The sequence below is a fragment of the Mirounga angustirostris genome, unplaced genomic scaffold (genome assembly GCF_029215605.1).
Source record: "Mirounga angustirostris isolate CCGP_5_RB_7025 unplaced genomic scaffold, mMirAng1.0.hap1 SCAF_6, whole genome shotgun sequence".
In the NCBI taxonomy this organism is placed as follows: Eukaryota; Metazoa; Chordata; class Mammalia; order Carnivora; family Phocidae; genus Mirounga; species Mirounga angustirostris.
In genome coordinates, this window is record NW_026991714.1 from 81999920 (window position 1) to 82018345 (window position 18426).

An 18426-nucleotide genomic window follows, 5' to 3' on the forward strand; every position below is an offset into this window, starting at 1 on the left:
GGAAGCAGCATAAACAGGGATGATGATAAACCCACGGCCACCAGAAGGAAAAATACACACACTGAATGGATCGGCCGAGCCTCTGCCTTCCCAGAACACGCCAAGCAGCATCTGCCCTGCTAACCTGGGATCTGTTCCCTTTTATTCGGCTACTTGTTTACTTGTTTATTTTTAGGAGGGATGGTCAGCAACTGCTTCCACGCACGGACCCCTCCATCCGCGGCCTCTCACGCTGCTTCTCCTCAAAGACAGACTCCGTCCTGCTGCCCGACCAGCAAGACCAGCCTGTGCCTTCAGATACCTAAGACACTGATGCAGAGCTTGGCGTTTGCCAACAGTTCCCTCGCTTTTGGGGTCCTGACGGGTAACTCTGGTACCAGCTGGGACGTAACTCACAGGACACCTTCAGGTGTCAGCCAGATGGTGCCACGCCAGGCTGGGCGCCCGGCCCCAGCCCCGCGCCTGGAAAAGCAGCCTCAAGAGAAGGGCGCAGGGAGCGCAGGCCTCTCGGCTCTGACTCTCCGCTGGGCCGGCCAGTGCCTGCATTTCTAGAAATAGCCCGTTCTGAGCGGGGAGGACACCCTGAGCCCTGTCTGCGGGGCTGCTCCAGAGCCTTCCCTTTCCCCTTCCCCTCCCCCAGGTGATTCAGATTCACCTAAAGTGGCCGGGAAATTGGGCCAGTTAATGGGAGTGATCTGAAAGCAATTCCCCCAGGCAGCTCTTCTTCCTCAAAGATAATGTTCCAGCCTGAAGCCTTTGTGCGGTGAGCAGCTTACATTAGGAAATTAAAACAAAACAAAACAAAACACATAAAAGTGAAATGTGGAGTAATAATGAAGTCAAAACAAAATGGGGAGTATGTCAGGGACAGAGAATCATGAAGTGGTGGCTTCAGGGCCTGAGGGTCCAGGTTGGGGAAGGTAAGGAAGCACCGAGCAGAGCCCGAGCTGCGGGGAGCGGGGGGGGGCAGGGATGGGGGTGGATTGGGGGCGCCCTCAGCAGCACGGAGGAGAAAGGACGCGCTCGTCAGCACAGCGGAACTACCTGGGGAGCTTCAGAAACACCAGGGCCTGCCTTCTACCTTAACACGCGCACGTTTAAAATCCCCCAGGTTCCTGCCCCCCTTAAAGGAGGAGTCCACTGACCTCTCGGAGTGAGGAGCCCGATGAACACACGCAGACAGGAGGAGCTTCCCCTCAGAGCTGCTCTCCCCCCGTCCCCCACCCTCAGCACTCCCCCAATGCCCCCGCCCAATGCCAATCTCTCCCAGGAACCCTCAGACTCCCCAGGTTCCCTGCGCCGAGGGAGGCTGCTGACTCTTCCCTAAAGACACCCAAAAAAGCCCCAAAGGAGAAAAGGAGGGGCGCCGACAGTCCCCTCCAAAGCCCAGTGGTTGGAGCTGCAGGGGCGGTGCAGGGAGGGCTGCGGCCGCACGTACTAAGGCACAGCAGCTGGTATCTGGGATGCGCTTCGAGAAACTCCTCATGGGGTCGGTTTTTGTCTGGATCCTGATGTCCGCCGGCCTTCTTCCATTCATTTCCGAATGCCTTCCGGTAATCAAGCTCAGCCCCCCGCCTCTCCTCCGGCAGAATCTACAGGAAGGGGAATAAAAACAGGTCTCTTCGAGTACTTCTCTAACACTTGGCTTGTGTTTTGTACCCTGTCCTTCCTCCACTGCTCACCCATGGAGAATCACCACGTTGAGAGGGACAGGCCTTTTAGTTTTACCTTTCCTTTCTAACAGGGACAGAATTCAGGAGTTCACTGAAGAAGAAAATAAGAAGTTCAGTCTTAAGCCGGCGTCCGGCCTGCAGCAGCGGCTCAACACCCCCATGAGGTTGGCCCACAGGTGCCCCCCCAGCCCTAGGAGCAGATTATTCCAGGCGAGCAGCAGTTTTATGAGCAGAGTGGCTCAGAAGAAGAGAATAAGCTCTGTGGTTCCATCCTCTTTCTGCCTATAATCCCCCCAAGACAAAGGAGCAAGTACCCAGGACTCCTCGCCCCTTCTCAAGGGGCAGCCGAGCAACAGGCTTCTCCCGGACTCCACTGACCCACGCCGCCTCCTGAGGAGCCCGGAAGAACCATCCCTGAGTAACGCACAGGGCAACAGTTCACCATCCGGAGGGAAACTGCACTGATAACCCTTTGCAACATTCCAATTTTTCACATTTCTTGATCACTTGTTTCCTACTCTACCCAGCATCCAGTCCTGCTCCCAGCACTCACCTCGCATTTGTTCAGGGTCTTCAACTGACCGATTTTGGCGATGATGAGCTGACGCGTGGTCTTTGCTTCCTTGCTCCCTTCGGTCAGGGGGTTTCTGATGCAGGACAGAGCGTGCAGACTCTGTAGCTTATCCAGCTCGTTGATAAATGGCCACTGAAACCCAGCAAAAGAGAATATGTGAAAATGAACATGTTTCAGACTAATTTCTTAGAGTATGTGAACTAGCAAGAGAAAAGCAAAAGCCCTGAGGCGCCTGGGTGGCTCAGTGGGTTAAGCGTCTGCCTTCTGCTCAGGTCATGATCCCAGGGTCCTGCGATCGAGTCCCACATCGGGCTCCCTGCTCCATGGGAAGCTTGCTTCTCCCTCTCCCACTCCCCCTGCTTGTGTTCCCTCTCTCGCTGTCTCTCTGTCAAATAAATAAAATCTTAAAAAAAAAAAAAAAAAAAAGCAAAAGCCCCTAGTTCCAATCCGAGGCACGGGACTGTCCTCATGCACCGAGCACCCACTAGGAAGACCATGCACTTTCACTCTAGAACTGTGCCATGTAAAATGACAGTCTGCTTACTGTGACTTAAACTAATTTCTTTCTTAATACTTTTGGGTTTTCTGAGGGGAAACATTTCTCTTTCAATTTAAAATATTTCTTACTACATCAAAATGAAAAGCTTCTGCACAGTGAAGGAAACCATCAACAAAACTAAAAGGCAACCGACAGAATGGTAGAAGATATTTGCAAATGACACATCCAATAGAGAGTTAGTATCCAAAATAAATAAGGAGCTTAGCAAACTCAACACCCAAAAAACAACTGGATTAAAAATGGGCAGAAGACGTGAACAGACATTTCTCCAAAGAAGACATCCAGATGGCCAACAGACACAGGAAAAGATGCTCAACATCACTAATCACCAGGGAAATGCAAATCACAACCACAATGAGAGATCACCTCACACCTGTCAGAATGGCTCAAATCAACAACACAGGAAACAGCAGGTGTTGGCGAGGATGTGAAGAAAAGGGAACCCTCCTACACTGTTGGAGGGAATGCAAACTGGTGCAGCCACTCTGGAAAACAGTATGGAGGTTCCTCAAGAAGTTAAAAATAGAGCTACCCTATGATCCAGTAATCGCACTACTGGGTCTTTACCCAAAAAATACAAAACACTAACTTGGGGATACATGCACCTCTATGTTCATAGCAGCATTATTTACAATAGCCAAACCATGGAAGCAGCCAAAATGCCCACTGATTGATGACTGAAGATGTGGAACATATACACAATGGAATATTACTCAGCCATAAAAAACAATGAAATCTTGCCATTTGCAACAATATGGATGGAACTAGAGGGTGTTATGCTAAGTGCAGTAAGTCAATCAGAGAAAGACAAATACCATACGATCTCACTCATGTGGAGTTTAAGAAACATAACAAACTAACAAAAGAAAAAAGAGACAAACCAAAAAGATACTCTTCTTAACTATAGAGAATAGATGGTCACCAGAGGGGAGGTGGATGAGGGGGATGGGGGAAAGAGGGGAGGGGATTAAGGGTACATCAATCTCGATGAGCCCTGAGTAATGTATGGAACTGCGAAATTACTATACTGTACACCTGAAACTAACAGAACACTGCACATTAACTATACTGGAGGTAAAATTAACTTTATAAAGAATATTTTTAAAATGCAATAAATATTTTGTAACGGAAGGAACCGACAAACTCCTGGTGAGAGTGACAATGAGAGCTCATGCGGTATGCACGTTCTGCAGAAGCCCTTACTTGTGATATCTGATTGTCATTTACTACAAGGTACTGCAAGGAAGGAAACATGGATGTTTTGTGCCCTAGAAAAAAAGGAGAACGAAGTTACACAGCGGAAGTGAAAGAAAGAGCTCAATTATGAGGTACTGGGCAGGGGAGGGGAGCTAATGATCTTACATACCAGGTCCAGCATCCGGAAAATGTATAGAAGAAATTCCAATGTCAGAAAGGATTAGTTGTTCTAATCTGAAATTTAAAATGTTAAATTTGATTACAAAGCACAATAGAAAATGCTATAGGCTATCAACCGGACTGCATCTATAATTTCTCCCCCCACACCCTAGGTTCTTGTTCCACGTGAAATGCTTAGAAAAAACCACAGAGTGCAATTTGGGGCACTCGGGGTGGACTCTAGAATGTGTTCTGAGGATTCTACAGTCACCCAGCCGTTCCTGGTGTGCATGGCTGCGCTACGTGCTCATGGGTCTCGGGGAGGAAAGAGACATGGTCTAATTTCCCAAAGGTTAATGAATGAAGACTTTTGACATCAGCACCAGGGCCAAATTATTCATTCTTCAGTTACCTACTGCAGACGTAGACTACAGTGTATGCGGTTCACAGGGACATTCTCCACATGAATTCAAATAAAAGTGTCCCAACAGGAATCACTCAGTTTGTGAATTCCATCATCATATTTCCACTGAGAAAGCAAATACAGCATATGATCCATTCACTAAAAATTTCCTAAGCACTATTGCAACTGGCATTTTAGGAGCAAATTACCTGGGCAGATAGGCTATTAGAAGCAGCTGATTTTCATCAATTAATTGATTAGAGGAAAGGTCTAATAATTTGACTGTCTGTAGAACATCAGCCGGCCTGTGGAAAATAAAAGCATTTCAACATGAATTTAATCTCTTAATTGTTTTCAAAGATATGGCCTTAAAATACCACATTTAGTGTAAAGGAGAGGGCGAGGCAGGAGGCAGGCGGATAGCACCACACAAGGGAAACATGGGGGGCCTAGTGGTGATGGAAACGTTCTACATCTCGACTGGACCGATGTCAGGACCCTGGCTGTGATAAGGTACCGCAGCTCGGCAAGATGTTACCGAGGGGGGCATCCAGCTCATGGGTACAGGGGATTTCCGGGTATTCTTTCTGGTAACTGCATGGGAATCTCAAATTATCTCAAAATAAAAAGTGTAATTTGGAAACACTGCAGGGTCACCTGGGTGGCTCAGTCAGTGAGTGTCCAACTCTTGGTTTTGGCTCAGGTCATGATCTCAGGGTTGTGAGATCGAGCCCTGAATGGGGCTCTATGCTCAGCACGATGTTGTCCCTCTCCCTCTGTTCCTCCCCCACTCGCTTGCTCTCCTCCCCTCCCTAATTGACAAATAAAATATTTAAAAACAAAATAAAAATAAAAACACCTGCATTTGCCTGTATAATAAATAGTTCCGTACAGTAAAATCTCATTAACTTGAATCGTTCAATGAGAATTTGTTGTAAATTTGCCATGTTTAGTTTCAGTAATAATTTAATGATAATCAACAAAAGAGAAAGACAATGTATTTAATTTACTTAAGGAGAACAAGCTTTTACTATACTTTGGTACACCAACCTTAAGCAGATAATGCTAACTAAAATGTATTATTTGAAAAAATAATAAAATAACTAAAATGCATTCTTTGATCCTTATAAAGCATCTCCTAAAGAACCTCCATTTAGAAAGAGAAGTTAAATATATTTCTGTGAAACTAATAAAATCCCTGTCTTCAAATATATTTAACTCAAGGCTCTCACTCTGATGGGCTTTTCCTCAATTAAAACCAATAATCAGTTGGCATCCTACTTCGTGAAGAGTAAGCATGCTTCCTAATTCTTATTGGCAAATCCTTTAAAAAATCAGTGTGAGGCATCACTGAGACCGTTTATGTATTCAGACCAGATGGTGACGCATGCACATAAATAAACCCTTGTCACCTTTCTGAAATGAAAAGATCGTTGGACTTGAGGTACAGCTCCTTAAGGACTGGCCATCCAGAGGCACACCGGAGCACCTAGTGGACAGGTGACAAAGTATTTCAATGACACAGGAGCGTATACAGTCTGGTAGCTGTGAAGGCGTCCTCCGGGGAGGTCTTGAACTGTCCGAGCACCTAGAAAGCAGACGTGCAGACGGGCACTGCGCGCACACGCATCATGTGACACGGTTTGCTTCAGCGAAGGAAGGAACTTGATGTTAAACACGGCTGCTCAGTTCTCAATGCCACCCCGGGTGTGTAAAGGATACACTCATCAGATGGTGTTTCCTAACAACTACTTCTACATTTTCTCACTTGAGCTTTGCCACCATCTCTAGCACCTGAATTTCTATGTGCCCGGCCTGTTCTCACGCTAAATCTAAACCCACCACCAACGAAGGAGCGCTGGGAGCACACGCGCACCGGGAAAGGTGACTTGTCTCTGAGGGCGGCGCCCCAGCGGCATTTCACAGATGAAGGACTTTGCCTTCAAAAGCTGCGAAAATGGAATATTCTGGGCGTGTGAGGTCAGTTCACCTCGGATAGAAAAATAGCAGTGCCAGATATAAGTTCCAAATGCTGCCGGGCGAAGCAGCCACAAGTCCACTTTTGAACCCAGCTGTATACGAGGCACAGTGGACTCCAGGAGCCCAACTTTAAACAAGAAAAGGATGCGAGAATCTTCCGGCAGCTCTGCCTCGGAGCACTTGCGGGAAAACTGGGTGAGCTAAAAGCTCCATCAACAGCTAACGCGAGGGCTCTAAGTTAGGCATACGTTAACTGCACTTCGCTATGGAGTGCCACCGCCCAGAAAGACACCCCAGAACAATGCAGAAGGAGCCAAGAGAGAAAATCCCAATCCCAAAATACAAAATTCTACTTCACTACAACAATTCTGTAACTCCATTCTGTGAGTCAGTTTAAAGAATCCTATTATTTGGATAATAGGATGATTAAAATCAAGCCACAGTCGATCTTAAATTTCTTATTTCTGGGTAATAAACCAAAGAAATAGGATTACCTCTGCCCATGTTATTCCTGTTCGGTTAAGGACTAAAACCTTCAGTGCAGGAAATGTTCCGGTTCGAGACGGTGAACCCGAGGGAAAGCGGAGTTTATTCTCACTGTGTAGACAAAGAAGTCAAAATGTGTTGATTGCCTGCTCCCAGGAGGCCCGAGTGAAAGTCTCCAAAAGCAACAATTTGGGATCTAATATGAGGAGTTTGGTTTGTTTCGACCTCAAAGTGAAATTAATTCAAAACCAAGGGAGTCCAGGGCGCCTGGGTGGCTCAGTTGGTTAAGCGACTGCCTTCGGCTCAGGTCATGATCCTGGAGTCCCAGGATCGAGTCCCGCATCGGGCTCCCTGCTCGGCAGGGGGTCTGCTTCGTCCTCTGACCCTATCCCCTCTCATGTGTTCTCTCTCTCTCATTCTCTCTCTCTCAAATAAATAAATAAAATCTTTAAAAAAAAAAAAAAAAAAACCAAGGGAGTCCAGTCTACCTCATTTTTAGTATTTGCGATACATGACTTTTTGGTATCTGATGTGCACAGATGTTCTCAGAGGCCCGAGGCAGCTGGCTGAGCGTAAGGCTCAGGCGTTCAGATCAGCATCCAGCTCGCAAGGCTCTGGGCCCCGCAAAATCCAGTGCCCTCTCAAGCGTTGTGCTGATACACTGCCCCAGGGGCTACAATCCTGCTCCTCCAGAGTCTCTAAACCGCTCTCTTGCTATCACGATGGACAAAATCAATCACTGCCTTCCCGATGCTCTCTTGCGATCCTCACCTCAGAAAGTGCTCAATCCTGAGTCATTGTGAAGGAAGGTACCATGAAAACACATGAGCCCCTATTTCCAGAAGAGGAGGCGCCAGGGGTCAAAGGACACCCTTTGCCCTCTTTGGAGCACCACGGATTTAGGCCCGACTCCCCGCTCTACCCGAACCTGCCTGAGCCAGGTACGAGCCGCCTGTCCATGCGAGGCTGGCTCGAGTACCTTCACACTTTCAGCCTGGCTGAGCCCTCGGGGAATCAGGTTCTAAGACTGAAACTAACCAAGGGTTTGAAGAAGCCTGGAAAACGGTGCCATCAGTGAAACATGCAGATTGGTGGACAATCCTTATCAGAATTGAAGGAAACAGCATTCCGAAGAAAGTGCTCATTCCTACGGCAATTAAGTGCCAGAAGCTTCAGGATGAATAAGCACTTTTCACAGCACCTCTTCTACTCCCCACTTAAATATCAACTCCCCCAGAAGGCCCAGCCTTCATGGTTAGGCTCACAGGAGACCCCAAGATCTCCCAGCTCAACAGGCCCACCCACCTCCAGCCAACCAAAAGACACCCCCCCCCAAAAAGGGGCACCTATCTAGCTCAGTCAATAGAGCATGCGACTCTTCATCTTGAGGTCGTGACTTCGAGCCCCACATTGTTGGGGAGAGCTTAAAAATAAACAAGGGATACTTGGGTGGTTCAGTTAAGTGTCCATGTGTTGTGATGAGCACTGGGTGTTATACGCAACTGATGAATCATTGCACACTACATCAAAAACTAATGGGGGCGCCTGGGTGGCTCAGATGGTTGGGCGTCTGCCTTCGGCTCAGGTCATGATCCCAGGGTCCTGGGATTGAGCCCCACATCAGGCTCCTGGCTCAGAGGGGAGCCTGCTTCTCCCTCTCCCTCTGCCTCCCCCTCTGCTCGTGCTCTCTATCTCTGTGTCTCAAATGAATAAATAAAATCTTTAAAGAAAAAAAAAACTAATATAATATACTGGCTAACTGAACATAATAAAAAATAAATTTAAAAAAAAGTTTCCAACTCTTGATTTAGGCTCAGGTCATCATCTCAGGGTCACGGGATCCAGTCCCAAGTTTGCTCCTCACTGGGTGTGGAACCTGCTTAAGATTCTCTCTCCCTCTACCCCTCCCCAAACTCGCGTGCACTCAAAAGAAAAAAAGAAGAAGAAATTAAGTTTAAATACCACTAAGCCATCTCCCCCTCGTTCCCACAGAGATGCCGTGAGGGAAGGAGGAGAGGTCAGGGGTGACAAAATGGATGCCCAAGAGTTCATACCTGAGATTAAGAACTTCCAGGTGTTTGAGCTGATCAGCAATATCTAGGACTTCATCCCACGAGGACAACAGGTTTCTTGACAAATCTGCTTTTCTGATATCTCAAAGCACACATTAAGGAAGAGTAATACAGAAAGATTCACACAAGACACAACAGTCGTCCTGATGGACACCTGCTCACCGTGGTCCCTGGCTCTCATCGGTGTGATTTCCCTCATCTTGGGAGTTGGACTCTACACTGTTGCCCCTCCTGACTGGACTTTCCCCCAGAGGCTTACTATTGTCATTGCTTTTTGGGTGTCCCTAGGGTGTATTGCTGCACTTACTTGTCCACGGGTTTCATCTGCTGACGGGTTAGCCGCGATGGCTCCCTCTACCTAAGGTCAAAGATCCCACTTTTACTGGCCAAAAAAAAAAGAACAGCCATCACCTCTGAATTCTGGAGCACGGATCTTTAACTTCTCACCTTTTACCCTCTCTTCTGCTTGAAATTTTTTCACAAGCACATGCTACTTTACCTTTTTAAGTCACCCAACTCTTCGTTTAGAAATGAAAACGTTCACTGTCATCTGCTGCAGACTTGAGACAAACATCTACAATCAAGTAAGTAAGAACCAAATGTCCTACCCAGTGCCAAACCATTCTTGCAGTATCCAACAAAAAGAGAAAAAAAGAACAATGGTGAGTTTGCTTTATTAAGCGCCTACGGTGCACGCATGGGCCTCGACCCGGGCACTCCTTCTGGTGGCGGCCTCGCGGCCACGCACGCACCTTCAGTCTCTGCACCGCGGGAAGCCCCAGGTCACTAGCTGCACCTCCAGAGCAGATGATGGGGGTGAGCATGGACAAAGGTTCTAAGTGCTAAGAATGATTTGGGAATTCAGAGAAGGAGAAACCAGCAGGACAGAGAGAAAAAGGCGCCTGAGCTCAGTATCTCGGGGGAGTGCGGTGCCATCAAGAGGGGTGCAGCTCAGAACCCCCGGACAGAGAGATGGAAGAGAAGCCTGGGGCAGGACTGGAGCCGCTAAAGGAGGATCTCACACACGACTCTGCTATGTTGGGGAATCAGTCATTCTTCTGTCCCACGACTGCCGGGGGGCCAGGAGCAGAGCAGCGAACTCAACAGTCACAGCTCGGGAGACGGTGACAAGTACGTGCCTCTGCAGTATGCCACATACAGACACAGGCTCAGAGAAGCAGCCGAGGATGCAGGAAAGGGGTGTGTGGGTACATTACATACACTGGTTGTGGAAGACTATCTTCGCTGTGAAGGTGCCATCTGAGCAGAGAACCACAGGAAATGAGGAAATGCCATCTGGGAGAAGAGCATCCGGGCAGAGAGAACAAGACAAGCAAAAGCCCTGAGGTTAGAACGGGTTTAGGTAAAGGGAGTGGGAGGTGCTGGAAATGAGGGTACAAAGGCTGCAGGGGCCAAGGCCACGCCACAAAGGGCCTTGCAGGCCACTACGAAGTCTGGACCATGGGGTTGGTTAGCAAGGGTAGGGGTCCAGTCCGGTAATCCTTCACTTACTCATACTCTCCATCGTGGAGGCTCAGATTATAAACACACCTGCTAGTCTATCCAGAGCACACAGACCACCTGCACTCTGAAATCAACTCTAAACAACCCGGCAGTTGTCATGAGTGCCCCTCATGCGCATGCACGCACAGGCCAAGCAGCTCCGGGCGCTACGTGGTTCCGGCTCGCAGGCACAGACTCTACCCAGCCCCCCCCAACCCCCCCCAACTCCCCCCCCCCCCCCCCCCCGATGCAGAGCCAGCTAGCAGAGCAGGAGGCAGCTCATCCTCCCTCCAGAGGAGCTTCCCAGCTCGGCAAGCGGCCCAACGTCCTGGCGGAGGGAGTGACCTCAAAGGGCGCCACCCGAAAGGGACAACTGGATTAGACACAGACAGTACTTCTGCTTCAGGCAAGAACTCAATCAGCAACTGGAAGACATTCATCACTGTACCTGCAAACATCAGCCGTCACTTGATCATCTCATGAAACCGCATTTCTTCAAGACTTGGGGGACGTTTTCCCCAGGAAAGAACAGCATCGGCAAGCAAGATGTGGGCTCCCCAGGACCCTGCTGACAACTCTGAGCAACCAAACCCACCTACTGGCCACATCTTCTCTGATACGCTGAAAATACGTCTTGAACCACCCAATTCCCAATCTTCTGAAATCATTCAGTAGCCGGCAGTAGGCAGATCACAGAACATTCCAGACACCACTGTGGCATCCTGCTCCCTACCAAACACCACCATCTGCTTCGCTTCCCCTAACCACGGAGGATGGGACTGTGTTGGCCCAGCTCGCTGGGGCCCATGGAGGGGCTGCTCACGGGCAAGGTGACCAAGTCCTGACTGAGGGGGTCAACCCCGCAGACACACTGGCTGAGGAGCTCTGCTCTAATTTCTGTTACCACAAAGCATGCACCACAGGGATAGCTAGAAACAGCTGGCTAAAGACAGCTGCCCATTTGCCATCTCTTCCCTTGGAGAACACGGATTATAAACTGTCTTTGGCATAAATTATTACACAGAGATTAGGCAGGCTTAAAGAACTGTGAGAAAACCTTTGAAAGTTCGAGAAAGTCTCTTTCATTTGCCAGGGGGATTTTTCTTTTAAACTGACCTATGTTTTTAGTTGTGGGCATGAAAGCAATATAGGGCAAACACAAACAGAAACCACTTCTAGAAGAAGGTAGAGAAAAGAGACTACAAGTTTTGGAAGGGCCTGTTTTGAGCTCCTGTGACAAACAGCACGAGCGGCATGAAACAGGAGAGTATTTTGCGCACTCACAGGAAGGCAGTCCAGGAGGGCTGGTGTGGGGGCCCCGGGGTGCGGGTGAGGGCTTTGCCTCCTCTCTCCCTGTCCACACTGGACGCTCTGCACACGAGATGGCTGTCAGGCCCCGGGCGCTCTGTGTGCCAGGGTAATGGCTTGGGGCAGAAGGCAGACGCCAGCCAAGTGTGTCCCTGTGTGAGGAGCCCTGTCCAGACACTTTTGCTTCACATTTCCTTGGCTGGGGGGGAGTCACAAGGCCTCACCTGAAGGCAGAGGGGTCCGGGAAGGTAAATAATTTCCCGGGGTGGCAACTGGCCCAGGGGAGACGCAGATGCCCTGAGGAAGAAAGTCGGGGAGAACAGACACCAGGTGGGCTACTGGCCGTGTCCGGCACAAGCGTCAAGTTCAAAGTCAGGTTCGCAGTGAAAAGGATACTAGGACATGCTTTGGCAATTGTTCCTCTGTCACCAGCACAATTCACTGCACAGTTCCTCAGAGAAATTTCTTGCAACTTGCTCAGCTGACTGCATGAAAAACATATAGTTCACACGTATGCATAAACATGTACACAGCCACTGGCCCTTTAAAAAGTTAAAAAGCATTTCACAGAAGAAGTTACCAAAAATAACCAGTTTCAGAAATAAAGCTTTAGTAAAAGAGAAGAAAAAGAAAGCATTACACACACTACAAATATAACTGAAGTCCTTCGTGTCCCATTCCAGGATATTCCTTCCTCCTCTGCTCCCCCACACTGGGTGCTTGTTTAAACTTAAGCATTTAATAGTTTTACTACACATTTCCATATCCCTAAACAATCATAGCATTTTATCTATAATGAAACTTGATATAAATGGTATCCTACTGTATTTATCCTCCTCCAAGCTACTTTTTCCCCCCAATGGTATATTGTTCAGCAGTGAGATTCAGCTACGTCAACCCATGTGCTCTAGAGCACTTGTTTTCATATCTTATAGACCACAGTTACTGTATTTACTCCTCTGCTGACATTTCTATTATTCCCAGCAGGGCTGAAGTAAACACTATCGTATGCTTCTCGCATTCACTTGTGAAAGTCTCTCTAGGGTTATATCCTGGAGAGCGTGCATATCTTCAGCTTTACTAGATAATCTCAGAAGCCACGTTTTAAGTGTAGAGGATCTGCATTAATCCCAATCCCACCACTTCCTTGGGCCTTAGGGGAGTTAGAATCTCTGTGCCTCGGATTCCACAGCTTTAAAATGCTGTGGTTTATGCGCTTGTTCAAGCAGCATTACCGCTGTAGCCCAAGGGGGGAAACAACCCAGATGTCCATCGATAGATGAATGGATAAACGAAGTATGGTACGTCCATTCAATGGAATATTACCCAGCCTTAAAAAGGAAGGAAATGCTGACATACAATACAATGTGGGTAAATCTGAGGACATTATGCGAAGGGACAGAAGCCAATCACAAAAGGACAATACAGTAGGAATCCACTTATGTGAGGTCCCTAGAGGAGTCAACTTCACAGAGATAGAAAGTAGCATGGTGGCTGCCGGGGGCCAGGGGCTGCTGTTGGAGTGGGACAGAGTTTCATTTTGGGAAAGTTCTGGAGATGGATGGAGAGGATGACTGCACAACACCGTGAATGTACTTAGTGCTACCAAACTATACACTTAAAAATGGTTAAGGTGGTAAATTCTGTATTGTGCTTTTTACAATTTTTTAAATGCTATAATTTAGTATTTGTGAAATCTCAGAATACTGCCTGACATACAGTAAGTTATTTTGTAAGTATTTATAAAAATAAACAAAAAACTGACCACCCTTGGGGGAAACACTCCGATTGAAACGCCAGGCATGTGCTATTACAGTAATGAGAAACTGGGGGAAAGGCAGCAACAAAGGTCTAGGGCAGAGGCTCCCAAACTGGCTCAAGTTCACAGCGCCCTTGGTGTTTCAGTAATTTTTTCAGTGTGCCCGTAAGTCAAAACAAAACAAAACACACCACAGTTTACATTTAGTAAGTAGTTAGGGCCAAACAACGTAATAATTATGTGTGTCCTTCAAACTGAGTGTCAGTTGGGCCCAGCACAACTTCCTAAACCCTGGAATCAGATTGGACATCGCTACCTTCATGTCTTGTTTCACGATGCTTTTCAGGAGATACTTGCTTTTTTATCACAGGAACACCAAAAACCCAGCTTTGCAAGCATGGGACACCAATAAAAGGATTTGTAGGATTATCACGAAACTGAACAACTTCAAACTAATAGTTTGCTCCGTGTCCAACAGAGGCCACTGTTTCCCTCTAAAATTAAAAATGCCCGCTGTGCCCACTGAGTTGGCTGCAGTGCCCAGGGAAACCTTGCCACAGAACTTGGGAACCCAGTTCTCAGCACAGACCTCACTTCAGAGCCAAAGCCGTCTCCAAGAGAAGGGATACATACTGGCTTTTATTGGGGTTTTTTAAATTCCGTTTCCATAAGTCTTAGTGGTACAAACTCAGAGCTGGTCAGCTGGATATCGTTAAGGAGATACCACGATGGTTTCAAGTGGAGGATTCTTTCCAGTATTGACCCACAGTCTCCCGTGTTAGCCGCAGCAGGTCTAACAGCTTAGGTATTGTTTCGTAAAGGAGGAGACTCAGGCTTAGAACTTAGAAAGTGTCAGAGCTGGAAGGTGGCTAACGTCTGAACACAGCCTGACTCCAACACTGGGTCCGTTCCAAGGGAAACACTAGCTAACTATGAAACGCCATGATACTCCAGTAGTTAGGTCATGCACTAAAAGAATTCATGAGTTATACAGTCGTTCATAAGCTAGGGGAGGAAAATCTGTTTGCAATTTTCACAGAGCCATGGTATTCAGATTAGCCAGTAAGAAAAAATGTGCTTCTTTTGGGGTAAAAGATGTTTCAATATTTGCACCTTTTCCCCCCCAATAGTTGCATTTTAAATGGGAAGATGAAGCAAAGAACTCCAACCCTATAAAGCACATAGTTCTTTAAATCCAAGTAAACCAGTAGGATCAAGAGCAAAAAAGATCCATGAAAGTTATCTCTCAGTGGTAGCATGAGTCACGACTTCCTTTTGTTTGATTTCTATTTTCTAAATTCTCAACAGTGAGTGTAAGCTGCTTTGTAATTAACGGTCAAGTTTTTTTTTTTTTTTAATCTCGATTTATTCTGAGTTTTCCTCCTTCACTTATTTTTTATTGAAAAAAATCCCACATAGGAAGAGTATATGCATTAGCCTACCTCTACATCAGTACACATCTCAGTGATTTTAAATAAATACGCACAGGTCACCATCACCCAGATCAAGAAATACATCCCCGGAACTTGGGAAGTCCTCTTTGTGCCCCTGACCCTTGCTTCCTCCCCTCAAAACCATCTAGCCTGACTTCTAACACTATCGATCAGTTGTGCCCGTTGTTGACCTTCATACAGACAGAATCATTCAAGGTGTACTTCCTTGGGCTGGACGCTATGTTAATGAGATTTCACCCGTATTGTTGCCGCGAGCAGTTGTTTTTGCTCACATTCACTGCCACTGAATGAATACAGCATAATTTATTTATCCATTCTATGTTTATAGGTATTTGGATGGTTCCTCTGAGTTTTCTGTTGTTGTTGCTAAGGCTGGTCACCTACGCTAAAAAGCAGAGGTATCCAGAAATGAATTTATTCTTCAACATGGTCACCATGCGCACTTTACATCTGGTGTCATGTTAAATCTTCACAATAACGGCAAAATAAGATAGCAAATAAATGGACTTAAACAAAACCACGGTTTATTTGACTTGAGAGGCAGAGAAAGTAAGAAGCCAAGTGGCTACAAATGTACTCTCCACTGTGGCCACCAGGGGGCACTACTAGGCCACCTTCTCCGGGTCCGGGTCAAACACTACAGCACTGACCCTCATCTGAAAGGTTCTTGTGCAGTTGTGTTTTTGTGGAACATCAGCCTCTACTCACTGTGATTCAGCCTGTGCATCGGAGTGGGCAGAAGGCCTCTTCACAGAACCAGTGTACAGAGAGTTTCAGAGAATGGAATGTTTGCACTCAGCAGCTTTATAGGGTGTTATTTAGTGTCCCTCACACTTCTACATAATAATTTGGGGTACTTCTTAAAAGCAAGAGCCCATGGTATTCTGATCCAGGTCTAGGATGGGGCCCAGGATTCTGCAATTTCACAAGCACCCCAGGGAAGAAAGGGTGTGCGTCCAGAGATGGAAATTAACTCGGTTCTAGATGGGCCCAGCATGCCACGTGGCAGTTAAAAACTTAGAGCTCTGTTTCCCCTTCTGACTTATCACCCCGCTAGAAATGTCACCATGAAATAGAAAAGGACCAAAATGTCAATCTCAGTTACTTATTAGACAAGATGGCTGGTATAAATATTAGTGATGGGCAAACTAATGTTTTAATTCCAATCCAGAAAAGCCCAACAACCCTACGCTAAATTAAGAATTTTAATTTCCCCGAAGACTCAGTCCTCGGATTCCTCTGATTTCAATTTGCTGTTTGTGCAGAAAGGACAGACCAATTTGGAGGCAAAGTTCTGAGTACCAACATACAGTCTGCTGAACTTCAATTCTGAACAGTGATGAAACCGTCAAAGTCATTTCTGCCACTATCAAGCCTACATACCTTTGCTGTTTTATAATAGAGTCAAACCCAATAGTTTCCACGGGTTTATTTCCAATTAGAACGATTTGCTCTTTTACATCCTCCTCTGGTCCATCTTCTAACACATAGCGATTCTTCACTGCAGTGAGAAAGTCCACTCCAAAATTTACTTTGTTGGGACGAATAAAGGATCCTCCTGTTGGGTGCCTGGAAAAAAAGAGAAATAGAACAGATAAAATATCATCAATGGGGACATTTAAATAAGATGACACATTCAAGGGGCCCCTGGGTGACTGAGTCGGTTAAGCGTCTGATTTGATTTCGGCTCAGGTCATGGTCTCAGGGGTGTGAGATCGAGACCCGCGTTGGGGAGTTGGTGTGAGGATTCTCTCTCTCTCTCCCTCTTCCTCTGCCCCCCGCCTGCTCGAACACACTCTCTCTCTCCCTCTAAAATAAATAAATCTTTAAAAATTTTTTTTTAGGGGCGCCTGGGTGGCTCAGTCGTTAAGCGTCTGCCTTCGGCTCAGGTCATGGTCCCAGGGTCCCGGGATCGAGCCCCGCATCAGGCTCCCTGCTCCGCGGGAAGCCTGCTTCTCCCTCTCCCACTCCCACTGCTTGTGTTCCCTCTCTCGCTGCCTCTCTCTGTCAAATAAATAAATAAAATCTTTAAAAAAAAAAAAATTTTTTTAAATGACACATTCGAAAATCCTTTATAAACTGTCAGTCTGCCACAAATGTAAAATGCCTACATTTACAAATTTGTTTATAAATATAGTAGCAAACAAAAGCAATTACAAATTTTTTTTCAAGGTTTTATTTTTAGGTAACCTCCACACCCAATGTGGGGCTTGAACCTATAACCCTGAGCTCAAGAGTTGCACGCTGTACTGACTGAGCCAGCCAGGTGCCCCAGCAATCACACAATTTTAAAAAATAAAGAAAAAGAAATTATCATCCACCAGAATGGCCATAAATGCAGTGTTCTGAAGGTGTGCAAAATTTTCTCTATGCTGAAAAATCAAAATCAGCATAAAAGGGAAAGTAATATACAAACGTATAATCGATATGATTGATCAAAAAGGGTTGTGAGCTTATACAAGCGTAGTAAGTCCCAACAGATAAACAGACAAGGAATATGGGACAATTCACATAATAGGAAACAGAAGTATTAAATCCACAGGGGAAAGTTTTACCTTGCTCATGATTAAGAAAGGCAAATTCAAATAATGAAACTCTTTTCAACAAAACTGGCAAAAATAAAGAAAAATCCTAACACCTCAAAGACTGCAAGGCCAGGTTTGGTTTTGATTGTATAATCATACTCCTGAGAACTTGTCAGCAGGCAATAATTTAAAAATAAAAAACAAAATTGCATTTACAAAGATTCCGTATAATAGCATTTATTTGTAACTGAGGAACTCTGGAAACCATAAAAAAGCCCAGCTGGATAGGAACTATTAAGTAGACCAGACAGATGTAGTCATTAAAAATTCTAGCTGTAACACTTAATAAAATTACTCACAAAATAATGTTGAGATTTCTAAACACTAAACCAAATTGTACATGACACAGCTATAGAGGAATCACATCTACAGACAGACAGAGGTTGAATGACACAAAGATGAAAACATTTGTGGGTAACAGACTTAGGTACAAAACTTGAACTAAATATATTTTAAAAGGTTAAATATGGGGCACCTGGGTGGCTCAGTTGGTTAAACTTCTGCCTTCAGCTCAGGTCATGATCCCAGGGTCCTGGGATCGAGCCCCGCATCAGGCTCCCTGCTCAGCGGGGAGTCTGCTTCTCCCTCTCCCTCTGCTGCTCCTCCTGCTTGTGCTCACTCACTCTCTCTCTCTCCCCCTCTGTCAAATAAATAAATAAAATCTTAAAAAAAATAAAAGGCTAAATATGAGGCTAAAAGAGAGAATGTGGGAAG

At 46.3% G+C, this 18426-nt stretch overlaps 1 protein-coding gene across 6 annotated transcripts in view; it reads right to left on the reverse strand.

Annotated features, from left to right (window-relative positions):
- Positions 1-18426, reverse strand: part of TBCE (tubulin folding cofactor E) — a 96593-nt gene that overhangs the window by 6288 nt on the left and 71879 nt on the right. For 5 of the 6 annotated variants that reach the window (XM_064594609.1, XM_064594607.1, XM_064594610.1 and 2 more), the window contains exons 4-13: positions 16511-16696; positions 12311-12399; positions 9086-9185; positions 7040-7142; positions 5978-6054; positions 4775-4870; positions 4173-4237; positions 4010-4074; positions 2227-2379; positions 1439-1592 (exon numbers count right to left, since the gene is read on the reverse strand). In XM_064594609.1, the coding sequence (XP_064450679.1) occupies positions 1439-1592; positions 2227-2379; positions 4010-4074; positions 4173-4237; positions 4775-4870; positions 5978-6054; positions 7040-7142; positions 9086-9185; positions 12311-12399; positions 16511-16696 (1088 nt within the window). Of the gene's footprint in view, positions 1-5; positions 772-1438; positions 1593-2226; positions 2380-4009; positions 4075-4172; positions 4238-4774; positions 4871-5977; positions 6055-7039; positions 7143-9085; positions 9186-12310; positions 12400-16510; positions 16697-18426 lie in introns of those variants that run through there. The other variant, XM_064594613.1, reaches the window with a different exon arrangement.